General features: G+C 35.1%; 1 protein-coding gene across 1 annotated transcript; it reads right to left on the bottom strand.

Annotated features, from left to right (window-relative positions):
- Positions 1-2,937: 2,937 nt before the first annotated feature.
- LOC109004243 (putative uncharacterized protein DDB_G0294196) lies at positions 2,938-7,122 on the bottom strand. The gene is made up of 3 exons (XM_018982731.2): positions 6,707-7,122; positions 5,651-5,935; positions 2,938-4,294 (listed from the first exon to the last, which is right to left on the bottom strand). Exons 1-3 carry the CDS (start codon positions 6,857-6,859, stop codon positions 3,146-3,148), a joined length of 1,587 nt encoding a protein of 528 aa, XP_018838276.2. The 5' UTR covers positions 6,860-7,122; the 3' UTR covers positions 2,938-3,145.
- Between the last annotated feature and the right edge of the window lie 5,949 nt (positions 7,123-13,071).

The following is a 13,071-nucleotide window of genomic DNA, read 5'->3' as shown; positions in this document are numbered from 1 at the left end:
AATTTAATCAAGTTTTATTAATTTGGTCAAGTTGAATTATAATGGAAATGACAATTTCCAACTTGGACGGTGCCCCTGAAATACACTCCACATACGTGCAAACTAAAATCTTTCTTCTCTGGGTCGGGCTTCATGACGTAATGAGAAATCTATTACGATTGAGATGGAAAATTACTTGCTCTTAAAAGTCTTATGCCATTAGATTTGGTTCATGTGAGATGTGATGAAAAAAAAAATGTTAATAATAAAATATAATTTTTTAATATAATTTAAAATTTAAAATTATAAAAAATTAAATTATTTATTATATTTTATTTAAAAAAATTATAATGATTAGACGAGACTAATTGATATTAACTCATTATCTAAACAAAGTCTGAATTGTCCACTAAACTAGAGACTTTTATACGTAGAAACATTTATGCCCTCTAAATTTTTTTATATTTATTGAATCAGAGACATTTATTCCCTCTAAGTCTGATGTACCCACACGCAATTTGAGTGCACTGATTGCGCATATTAACTCAGAATTTTTCACACCAATCACTCACACATAGTTTTTTTTTTATGTATAATTTCATATCTTTTGCAATAATGCCATTCTTACGATAAACTGGTGACTTTCAGTTACAAAATAATACAATTTGTTCATGATAAACATCAACAGTGAATAATTGGTCATTCAAGGAATATCACATAATGGAGTTCGAAGGTAATTTATTGTTTTTCTTATATCATGTATAGTGCTCGTGGTTTAAGTGAAGTTTTTGGTAGCAAAATAGATTCTTCTTGCCAAAATGCTAGCTGGTCTCCTTCTCTTTCCTATTTCTCTTCTTCGTATTATTATTTATTATATTTTATTTATAAATTTATTATTTAATATTATATTATGAGATAATGAGAAAAAAATAATAATAAATTTTTTAATGTGTAAGGGTGTTTTGGGTGAGACGTGCGATCAAGAGAAGGGTATTAGTATTGTCCTCCCATCTCTATGTATAGTCTTCAACCACAGCGACAGGTGTCCTATGCGTTGTCAATAAAGCTATGAGGTATGAAGAGATAGTACGAGGTGCTGTCTAGACAGAAGTGAAAGGTGGTCGATCATGCATTGCTACTGTGCACTTGGATCGGATTTGAGGAAAGCTTAATTCTGAGTGTTGGGCGAGTAGGTACAGTGAAATGCAAAATTTGACTTATTATTACATTATCCAAATAAATATATGACTTTTAACGTCTTGTGTTGATGTTTTGGGTCATATATGTCTTCTGTATAATGGTTAAAGCTTATTTTTATTCGATGAGCTCTGCTACAGTCATCAAAAAGTGCCTCGAACTTCGAACTTCGAGGCTCGAAGATATCTCTCCAATAGGGGATTTTATTTTATTTTATTTTTTTATATATTTTTTTAATCATTATAAATATTTAAAAAAAATAAAAAATTCATAATATTATTAAAAAATAATTATTTAATCACTAAATAAAAATAAAATAAAATAAATATTTAGAACACACATTCGAGACCCAAATTCGAGACAAAAGCATTTCTGTTACTGAAATGCTAAATCATCCAAAAATGTGTCTCGAAATTTTTTTTTTTTACTTAAGAAAATATTTTTTAATAATATTATGAATTTTTTATTTTTTTATAAATATTTATTATGATTAAAAAAATATATCAAATAAAAAAAATAAAATAATATTTTTTACCTGTCCGCTAGACTTTCGGACTTTTCTATTATTGGATAAACGTCATATGGCAGTTCCTTTTTGTACTCTTCCTGCATTCATGTTTTAAATAATTGTGAGGTCAGAGAATGTCTTTTCTACGAGCACAAATAATGCCATCTCTCAAATATTTTTGTGATGGGCTGATTTTTGGAGTTACGTATATTTTTGTGATGGGCTGAAATGTGTTGGCATTAGTGATAATTTATGTTTTTCTTAATAATTTTTTTTAAGTGAAAATATAATAAACGTGTTTTTTTCAATGTTGTATTAAATATTTAGAATACATTTATTGCACTCTAGAAATATTGCTCTGCATTTGTATTAAAATATTTGCTGCACTTGATTGCTGATTTTTGTGGTAGGCAGATTTACGCACTCTAGTTTAGTTTGGAACTAAATGTATTTGTGGGCAGTTTTGTTTCAATTAATAGAACAACAACAAAAAAAAAAAAAAATTGAAAAAAATATATTTTATTGAATTATAATATTTTATTATTATTTTGACTAATAGATAGATAATCTAATGTGAAAATAAATTTTGAATGGAATAGTCAAATATAAAATTATGTCATATTATGTAAATTTTACATTTATATTTACATAATCCAATGTTAATACTCTAACCTGTAGCATGGAAATCCTGAGCATCACGACCAATAGTAGCTCGGTACGCCAAACCCATGTAAAGGGCGTTATGGGTACTTGCTCGAAAGACTCAGACTTTTGATCACTCGTTTGGACCCTTCGAGGAACACACTTTTGTTTGCTCGCCCTATTCTGCGCATCCTAATACTCTTGCTCGTCTATTGTCCATTCAACATTCTTCTTTGCCCGGTAACTGAGTATTGTACCAACTCTTTGCTCGCCAACATCTTCGCTTGACTAAGTGCGTTGCTCGGCCGCTTGATGCTCGCCTAAGGAAACTACCCGAACACTCATTGCTCGCCAAAGCTATAAAATCCTATTTTCTTTATTTTTCTTCTTAAGAATAGACTAGCGTCGTGGTTCTCACAGAGTGCATTTTAGTTTTGATGAAAAAGTTGATGTAACTTTTGGTTGGAAGGTGTAATTGCTCACTGCATCCTGAATTTAGACATTTCAAACTGTTTTCCTAATGATTACCGAAAATTGAAAAACTTCATCCGCCCAAGGGATGTTCAGTTTTTTACCAATCTCGCAAAGGAATTTAATAAAACTTGAAAAAAGATGACCAAAAGGAACTTTCTATTGCTAGATAACAAGGGACGTAATCAAACAAAGTATAAGAAAAATTATACATGAATTTGGTATCTCTCAAGCGACATATACAAGAAGACCGTGCACATCACATCATCCTTTTATTCAATGCATTCTAAAACACGCAATGATTGTCACAGAAATTCGAAGTTCAAGCATTGGATAATTTCTTCACACTCACCATCCTCTTTGAGAACCCCCAGAAGAATGCATATTCAACCTGTCGAGGACAGTATTGAAATCAACAGGTTGCCCACTCTCCTCCATCCTCTGAATCACGCTGGCAACATGGTCACCCCTGCATCCCATGCTAACCAGCTTCTCAATCAGGTCACTATAAGGATGGTTGCGAAAGAACTGTGAATAGCTTGGATTCCGGACCATATGATTGGGGCCTGTTGTTGGTGGCGGTGGATTCTGAAGAGGTACACTTGTTGGAGGATATCCACCTTGAGGGAAATGAGGAGGTTGAGGTGGACGATGTGCTCTACCTTCACTGTCATACATCATATATGCACTCCCCTGAGGAAGTGTGGGCTGGGATCCAGGGGCTGAATATCCATCGCCCGGTTGTCCTCCAAAAGCACCTTTGATTTGCTGAGGCGGCTGCTGTGGGACCGTTCTACCTGCCCCACTATATCCATATGGAATGGCATCAGCGTGGCTTGATACGGGCTGAGGGATTCCTGGAAATTGCACTTGCATTGCCATGCTGTTTGGGAGTGATTCTGGAGAAGATAGGTTTGTTGGTTGACTTGGTGGGTAGGAAGGGTATGTTGCTGCTGATGATGGCCTGATCTGGGGCTGCATCAAGGGTTGTTGTGGGGGCTGTGGTGATTGCTGGGGCCATTGCTGCTGATACTGAGGGAATGCTTGGGCTGGTGGCGTTTGATTTACTTGAGATTGAGCTGGCTGAGGTGCCGCCCTAGAGATGTCCTGCAGTTGAGGAGTTCGGTACTGGGAATCAGAAGGTGGATATTGGCTCTGAGGGTGTTGTGCTTGGGCCGGTGGATTTGGTAATGGAGTTGGAGGGAGATAGTAGGACTGTTGTTGGGTTAGATTCTGAGTGGGTGCTTGGGGAGGGGGTGCCACACTCTGTTGCTGGGGTACTACCTGGTGTGGAAGGGCAAGAGCTAATTGTTGGTTGTGCGCATCGGATGCATTGTCAGTCTTTTTCGAATCAGCTGCAGCTGATGAAGCTTTCTCCTCATTGGACTGAGAGTGGCTTGAAGAAGACTCTTTTTGCGCAAGCTGAAGCTTGGCCAATTCTTTCTGGGTCTCAGCAAGTTCCTGTTTGTCTCGTAGAATCTGTACAGACCGGTGGACCTGCAGTGAGTATAAAATAAATTAATCTCTTGTTGAAAATCACAATGCATGTTAATGTAAATGCCAGCCTGCTAAAGTAGCATGAAAATGAATAAATTAATCCATACCCTCACCAACACCAAAGTCAGAGAATATGCACGGCTTCTTATCAGGTTCAACTTAACAAAAGAAAAAAAATAATAATAATGAATTGTTCTAAATTTGATATGACCTGAAACAATCCATCTTGGTCTTAAAAAGTAGGCATGTAGATCAAACGAATGGGAGCAGAAGGCATTTTCTAAAAGAGAGAACTTTAAAATTTACTGTTATGAAACACACTTTAAAACATACATAAAGATGATGCCATGAGCTCATTTGTAAGTCCAGTGACAGCTGTGGAGTATTAGGTATTTACTTATCAAAAAAAAAGTATTAGGTATGAATGCATACAACCCACTCCAAGGTGTTACTATAATTTTAATTCAGAATTTTTTTTTAATAACCAAGTTAATAATATTTATTAATAAAAAGCAATGAAGATGATACCAAATACATAAGAGAGTAAAAAAGAGAGACACATAAACAACAAATGGAGCACCTACTGTCAAGATGTGGTGTAAAACTGCACCCTCCAATGGAACACAGATACGTAAGAATTGTATAATTTTTCAAATGACGCCACCTACACTGACTTATTTTTTCTATGATATATTTAGAAAATAAAAAATAAACCAATGAAGGGGGGTGGTCCAACCACTCCAAGGTGGGCGGCAAACCATTTCAGTCCGGGATGGATCTAGCCACCCTGCCACCCGGGAGGTAGCAGACCAACCCGGCTCTGGGGCAACGCCAGTCACAGTCACACCCTAAATGGGGTGGCAGCCACTCTTGGGTTGGACAGCCACTCAGTTCTTTTTTTATTAATGAATTTAATCTGGTGTGGAGTGTCTTCTCTATCCTTCATATTACTCTGCATTAAGTCACTATATACGACAAATTACTCTGCATCAACAATCTCCATCCTCCATTCTCCCATTAACATGCAGCCCCTTCCCTAATTCAACGAGTTATGGTCCTTAAAATGCACTATAAACTTGAAAGAGGCAGGTCATTTCTAAAAAAACTCCAAGCAACCATACTACAATTATCAAATTACAGTTCACTAGCATCCTTTCTTCATTAGGCCCAAGAAAACTCAATAAAGCACTGGCCCTTGTACTTCCAATAAGAAAAACTATATTGCCAACCATAAAATGTAGAGAAGAATAAAGGTCACTAATTATAATGCAAATAATCACCATAATGATAAGACTAAACATACAAAGGTGCCGCATTTCATATCTCATAGCTAAAACTTTGGATATTCTAACTCACTTCTTGAAGATGTTTCTCAAGAGATTTAAGCTTCAAATCAGCCTCTCCATGATCACGAACTAAATCCGACCGCATTTCACCAATTGATTTATCAAGATTATAGCAATATAATTCCAACTGAGACAGCCGAGAACTGAGTCCCTCAAGAAAACGCATAAGGTTGTCAGCATACTTCTTCATACTTTTTTCAACGGTTGCAATCACATCTTGGCTGGAAGAATCTTCTGGTTGGTTATAGCCTGCAGGAAACATTGCTGATCTTGCCATTCTGCTTTTGTGAAAATCCTGCTCAAAAGAGAAAACAGCAGCTTCTAGAAAGTGAATACAACAGTGTTCCATTATGGTCAATTAAAGGCATTAGATGATTAAACATTCCTAATGAGCAACATGACTGAGAAGTAACTACCAGTTGTTTTCCTGAATCAAAGTAGTAGTGATATGCAATTCTTACAACCTTCAAAGCAAAATCAAAGAAGATCCTAACCAGTAAAAGCCCCCAAAGGATGAAAAAGTTGCGTCACGAGTATGCTATAACTACATTTTCAATGGGACAGCAAATTTTCAAAAAGCAAATTCTCAAAGCTCGCACCCTTTTTAAATCAAGAAATATAGATTGGTATGTATTACAAACAGATCGAGAGACTAAGAGATTTTCCAAAAAAAGACAGAAAGTAAAGAATGTTATCTACTTCCCCTTCCCCTTCCCCATACGCATATATTTCTTGGACAAAAAGAAATTGGTAACTGCTTCTTTGATTTGCTAAAAATTAAAACCCATCTTGAAAAAAAATACACACTTTTAAGAAGCTCAGCTTTGGGAAAATTCTAGGCTTTGGAAATTAAATATCTTTCCGTATATAGTAACCAGCTATTTAACCATCCATAACCATATAAAACATATGAAAAACCTAATATTTACAATTCAACCAAGAGAGAACAAATTGTAGAATATGGCATAAACAGTAAACCTCAAGTCTCTACAATTATGCACATATTACTAAGAACCCAATTTGAAACAATCCCAAAGCTCAAGAGAGAGAGAGCAGGTACAGTTACCTTGCCTGTATTGGAGGCGATGACCGGTTCGCCGTGGCTACCATTGGAGGAGTCCTGGTTCGCGTAGTCTTCGTAGGAGCAGAGGATGTCATCGGACCCGAAATCGAACCCCTTTGAGCCCGGGTTTGCCCGAACCGAAGATCCGGACGCCATCAAAAGAAAAAAGGATCGAGGTATGCGTGGTTTTCAGAGAGAAAACTTAGGGCTTTGAGAGACAGAGAGATAGAGAGAACAGAGTTTTAGTGCTTTGTTTGGAGAGGAAGTTTCGTGGAATTCAGTACGAGGAAACACGTTTTTCTTTTCTTTCAGATATAAATGAAGCTTTCGTACGTGTTGAGATTTGAGGGAAGATAAGGACGAGGCTCACAGGCGATGTCACCATATACTTTTTCCAGCCATACCCTCAATTATCCTGTGGTTTGGTTTTCTTTGACATCTTTGTATTTATTATAACTAGGGGTGATAAGCGGTTCGGTTGGACTGAACGGATTGATCATTTTGGTTTGGATCGAATTGGATCTCGAGACTTAGATCGGTCCGGTCTAATCCGATCCACATTTTAGAGGATCGAAACTTTTCGGTCCGATCCACGGTCTAGGGTTTTTCTAGACCGGACCAGACCGAATGAAAAATAAATATATATATATTATATAATAATTATACAATTAACAATATAAATTTTTAAATATATTATTAATACTTGTTAATATTCTATAAATTAACAATAGTTTATATATATTTTCATCTTACCTATCACTATTAACAATATAAAATTTTAAATATGTTACTAACACTTGTTAATATTATATGAATTAACTAATATATAATATCAATTAGTTAATTATATAGTAATTATATAAATTAATAATATAATTTTTATCTAATTTATTATCATTAACCATATAAAATATTTTTTATTGAATTTGTTACATAATCCACATTAATAAGTCACTTAATTTAGTATTTTAAATAAAAAAATTTATTAATTATTTAAAAAAAAAATTAGATCGAACCGACTGGACCAGACCTTTGGGTGTTCGGTACGGTCCGGTCCAAAAAAATGATGAACCGAAAATATTCAGTTCATCGCCGGACCGGACCGAACCGGACCATTTGCAGCCCTAATTATAAGGAGGGAAATTTGTCAAGAAAAATGAAAATGAAAATTTAAGATTTTAAAGTCTTTTATATATATGTTTTTTAAAAAAGAATAAATTTAAGATTTATGTTAGATAAATATTATTTTTTTAATGATAAAATTTACATTTAAAAAAAAAATATACGTATATTCTAAAAAATGTATCTAGTATCATTCTTTATTTAAGAATAAAAGAGAAATATAGAAATGGTTTCAATGAATATTCTAAAATCAGTAGAGACATTTAAGAAATAAAAATAACTTTTTCAGAAATGGTACTGAACATGGTTTTGAGGTACTTGTTGGCAATTCATTGGTCAAATTACTTTGAAACATATATGGAAGATGATTTCCAAAAAGAAAAAAAAGATGTACATTATGTCTAAGTGTTAAGGCGGTGGCCTAAATATATCAAATTCAATGTCATTTTTATTATCAAACAAGGGTAGGTAGACAAAAGTTACTTCCCAAGTAGAGAGTCTCAATGTATTCTTGGAAGAGTAAGGATACTCCTATATTTCCTTTACTATTATTTTATTATTCAATTTTTTTTTTCTTTTAGCTCTTTAAATCTGGACTAAAAATCTCAAAACATGACATTTTTGCATAATGTAACAGAAAATAAATTCAAGCAACCAACATAAAAATTGACCTACTTTTACTCTTAAGTCAATTTTTATAAAACTGAATTTATTTTTAATCAAATCACGTGATTACATTAGTTGATTGAATTTATTTTCTCTTTAGATTATGCAAGAATGTCATGTTCTGAGATTTCTAATCCAGATTCAAATAACAAAATAAAAAAAAATAAATTATAAAACAGTAATAAAGGAGGAATAAGAATATTATCACCCTTCTCGAAAAATGGAATAAGAGCTCAATTCCAAACACTATAAAATAATAAGGCTTGTTTGGAAAATTTCATCTCAAAATTTCCATCTCATCTCATTTCATCTTATTCCCAAACATAATTCAAATACAAGATTTTCAAACTAATCATTACAACTTTCTTAAACTTTTAAACAAAAAATAAAAAATAATTCAACTTTTTTAAAATCTCCAAACAAAAATAATATTATAAAACTATATTCTAACAATATTTTAACTTTAAAATCTCCCTAATTAGTTTGAGTTGAGTATTTTTGAGTTTTATAGGTTCTCTTACAAAAAAAAAACTCATTATTTAAAATATAATTGTATAAAATATTGTGAAAAATTAATGTGTGTAAATCATTAAAATAAAATGTAAAAAAAAAAGTTGAAAATAATAAGATAGAGCTAAAATAAGAGATTGTCTATAGGTAATTATTAGATGAATGATATTACACATAATTCTAAGAAACTCCAAGATGATAAGAATAATAGTGAAATTGTTTGAGTTAAAATATTTTATTAGATTTTAGAAAACGAGGAAAAAAGTTTATATTTGCTTCTTGAACCTACTAACATGTTCATGTTGTTATGCCATAGCGTTTGGAGTGTAGAAATCTAGCTGATTTTTTCTTTGGTTGGCTAAACATGTGGTTAGATTTTCTTTGGTTGGTTATTTGTTTTTTATTTTGTTTTGTAATTTATTTTGTTGTGTAGTTTACTTTATTTTTTTTGTTTTAGAGGATAAAACTATATTCACTATATTCACAAAAACGATAGTTAGGTAGTATGGAAAATAACACTTAGGTTTGAGCATATACTACTACTCTGGGAGAAACATCAGCATACCTAAAGCCAGTAGCCTCTAAAAAAAAAAAAAACCTACAAAAAATAGCAGAAAAACACATGACAACCTATCCTAGGCAATGACAATACAAAACATGTGTAAAAAATATGCATGTAAAGCAAGAACCTGGGCCAATGCGATTGTTTAATGCATGGGAAAAAACATGTAATGTAAACCACACCTTAATCAACCATGGGTAGAAACCATGGACCATGATACTATTGCTTTGGATGATAAACACACCTACAAGTTAATCAAAGACCATGTATCCACTGATAAGATTTACACCCTCATCATGACACTAAATCCTGAAACTTTTAGCATGACATTAAAACTCTAAGAATTACATCCCTATCTTTTTTATCACACCATTTTTAAAAAAAAAACTATAAAATATTAGCATAGCACAAGAACATTAGTTTTATACAAAAGTCCCAACATTTTTATAGGTTGTTGGCCATGACATGTGCTGCACCCCACTGGCCTGCTTTGTTGGTAGCTATGCTTGGGCCTTGGGTGGCCCTGTGAAGAGCTGGCCCATGGAGATGGCCTTGAGGTGGAACTGTTTTTTGAAGGTTTTTGTATTGGGCTTTGCTTTATATATATATATATATATATATATATATAGTTGTATTAGGTCTTTGGTGACTTTGTGAGGGCTAGCCCACGGAGGAGACCTTGTGTAAAAGAGACATAGGCCTGACTTTATGACAATTGTACTAAGCCTTTGGTAACTTTGTAAGGGCCTAGCCCATGGATAGGAACTTGGGTTGATACATTTTTTTCTTAAAAAATACCAACCATGTGCACAACCACATTGCTTGAGCTTTTGTGGCTTTGGTTAACTGTAAGGACATACACTTTTCTTATTTGTCATGCTATTATATGGGTTATTTTTATGACTTAAGATTCTTGTGTGTGGATTGTAAGGTTGAGGTGGCACATTTCATTCTCGTTCGAAATTATTAATATGTCAAACAACAAGAAATCAAGTACATGTGTAGACATCTGTCAAATTTATGACAAAAATGACCCATTTCTTCAAAACGTTCAACCACATATATAAGCTTGAAGATATTACTCAAGCCCTAGTTGTTCTCACTCTTTACAATTCCCCTTATGATATTAAATGAATTGCCGACAACGGTGCTTCACCATATATGATAAGTAATGCTAGGGTTGTGCAAAATTTTGACTTTTTCGACTCTGCCCGATATCCGCTCTGATTTCGATTCTGACGGAGTTGGAGTCGGAGTTGTCGGAATTCGGAGTCGGAAGTTGGAGTAGCTTCGATTATCTATTCGGAATCGGAGCTCCTCTGACTCCGACTCCGAATTTTTTAAAAAACAAAAATCCAGCTTTGGGTTTTTAAAAAAAAATTAAACGACACCGTTCCACTTAATGTGGAACGACATTGTCTCATCACACTAAGGGGTCCAAAACGCAGCACCCCCTTCTTCCTTTTTCGATCTTCCTTCTCAGTTCTCACTTCTCTCTCGCGTCTCACCGTGAAGCCGTCTCACCGCTTGCGTCTCACATCTCGGGTCTCTATTGCCAGCGTGCCGCCGTTCGTCGTTGCTCCGCCGTGCCGCCGTTCCTCGTTGCTCCTCTGTTCAGCTTCCACCTACAGTGAGAGTAAGGTACTAAGGGTTTTCGAGCCCTAAATTTAATTCAAGCAATTTAATTTTCGTGCTCTTATGAATTGGTATTTTGATGTGATTCTTGTGAATTGATTTTGTAAATTTGTAGTTAGGAAATGTGTTAGATGAATTGTATGTTGTGTTTGTAAGTTGTGTTGTATGCATGCAATGTGTTTGATAAAATGTGCAAGAGAATTAAGAACAGAACACGTACTGTTTTTGCTCTGTTTCTCCACACCAAAAAACATAAATAAGCTTTCTATATATAGTCCCAACAAATTTTGAGTCAAAACCCTGAATTTTAAGTTGTATTTTGAACATTTGGCTCGAGCGATGTGTCGAGCACAAGTCGAGCGCACATTGTCTTGAACATTGGCTCGAGCAAGATGTCGAGCGCAAGTTAAGTGAACCTCTCTGGAAGAGTTCTGCTGAGCGCCACGTCGAGCGCAATACGAGCAAACCTCTCTGTATGGATTCCGCTCGGGCGCCACGTCGAGGAACCTCTCTGTATGGGTTCCGCTCGAGCGCTAAGTCGAGCACACATCGAGCGAACCCATACATGTCCTATATCTTTGCGTTGATTAAAATTTTTAATATAGCCTAGTTTATTTTTAAACTAATTTGTTGCTTCTAATTTATTTTTCCAGCTTCATTGATTGTGATATGGATCCTAGACATAGTGAAGATGATCGTCCACAAGGGGATGTGGCGGAAGCCAATGCTACAACTCCTACACCGGTGGGTACTTCTACTCCTAGAGCTACATCTAGGGCAACTACATCTAGAGCAGCTACATCTTGTGCCAGTATTTGACTCCCACTCCCAATTGATATAGAGGATGAGCATATGTTCAACGAAGAGTAGGAGATGCCCATTAAACAAGATCAACCACCACGGCCTTCTAAAAAGAGGTCGTGGACATGGGAGCATTTCACCAAAATTCCTGGTAATATTGCGAACCCGATAGCAAGATGTCATTACTGTAGATCATTTTGTGGATGCCATTTGAAGAAGAAATGTACCAGGGTGTTAATAGCACATCTAAATGGTTGCCAACGATATAAGATAGCGAAGGGATTGCAAGCCATTGATCAGACCAACCTCAGTTACCAAACTTCTACAGCCACTGATGGTACACAGATTGAGAAATTGGTCATCTCTCAATACAGTGAGAAGATGTTGAGGGACATGCTTGCAGAGATGATAATTATTAATGAGATGCCCTTTACCACAGTTGAGAAAAGAAGCTTTCGAAAGTTTCTAAATTTTGTTGAACCACGATTTCTCATTCCATCACAGTACACGGTGATGCAAGATTGTATGTAGAGGCATGCGAAAGACAAGGCGGAGATGAGGAAGATGTTTATTACCACTTACCAGAGAGTGTCATTTACGACTGACACATGGACTTCCATACAGAACATCTATTACATGTGTATCACAGCACAGTACATTGATAGTGAGTGTATTTTGCATAAAAAAATTATTGGTTTTAAAGATATTGTGGATCATAAAGGTGCATCTATTGGGGTGAATATGGATGATTGTTTAAAGAACTGGAGAATTCGAAAAGTTCTGTGTATTACAGTTGACAATGCCAGTGCCAATGAAATAACAATTAATTGGTTTAAGTGGAACACGACGGTGAGAGATGATGTCATTCGGGCCCACGAGTTTATTCACGTTCGATGCTATGCTCATATCATCAACATCATAGTTGTTAAGGGGTTAAAAGAGATTGATGATTCCATAACCTAGGTCCGCAACATTGTACGACATGTGAGGGGTTCCCCTCAAAGGCTTGCCAAGTTTAAGGCAATAGCAGAAGATCTTAAGATTGAATGTTCTAGTATGTTGTGCTTGGACG

This window comes from Juglans regia, chromosome 10 (assembly GCF_001411555.2).
Source record: "Juglans regia cultivar Chandler chromosome 10, Walnut 2.0, whole genome shotgun sequence".
Lineage (NCBI taxonomy): Eukaryota > Viridiplantae > Streptophyta > Magnoliopsida > Fagales > Juglandaceae > Juglans > Juglans regia.
This window is presented reverse-complemented; position numbering and strand designations above follow the sequence as displayed.

What these genes read in the sequence shown, in the direction of transcription:
- LOC109004243 (XM_018982731.2), bottom strand. Translation starts at nt 6,859, where the DNA reads ATGGCGTCCGGATCTTCGGTTCGGGCAAACCCGGGCTCAAAGGGGTTC. An exon ending in TCGCCTCCAATACAGGCAAG is followed by an intron (nt 5,936 to 6,706) that starts GTAACTGTACCT and finishes TCTTTTGAGCAG; the next exon opens with GATTTTCACAAAAGCAGAAT. An exon ending in TTGAGAAACATCTTCAAGAA is followed by an intron (nt 4,295 to 5,650) that starts GTGAGTTAGAAT and finishes TACTCACTGCAG; the next exon opens with GTCCACCGGTCTGTACAGAT.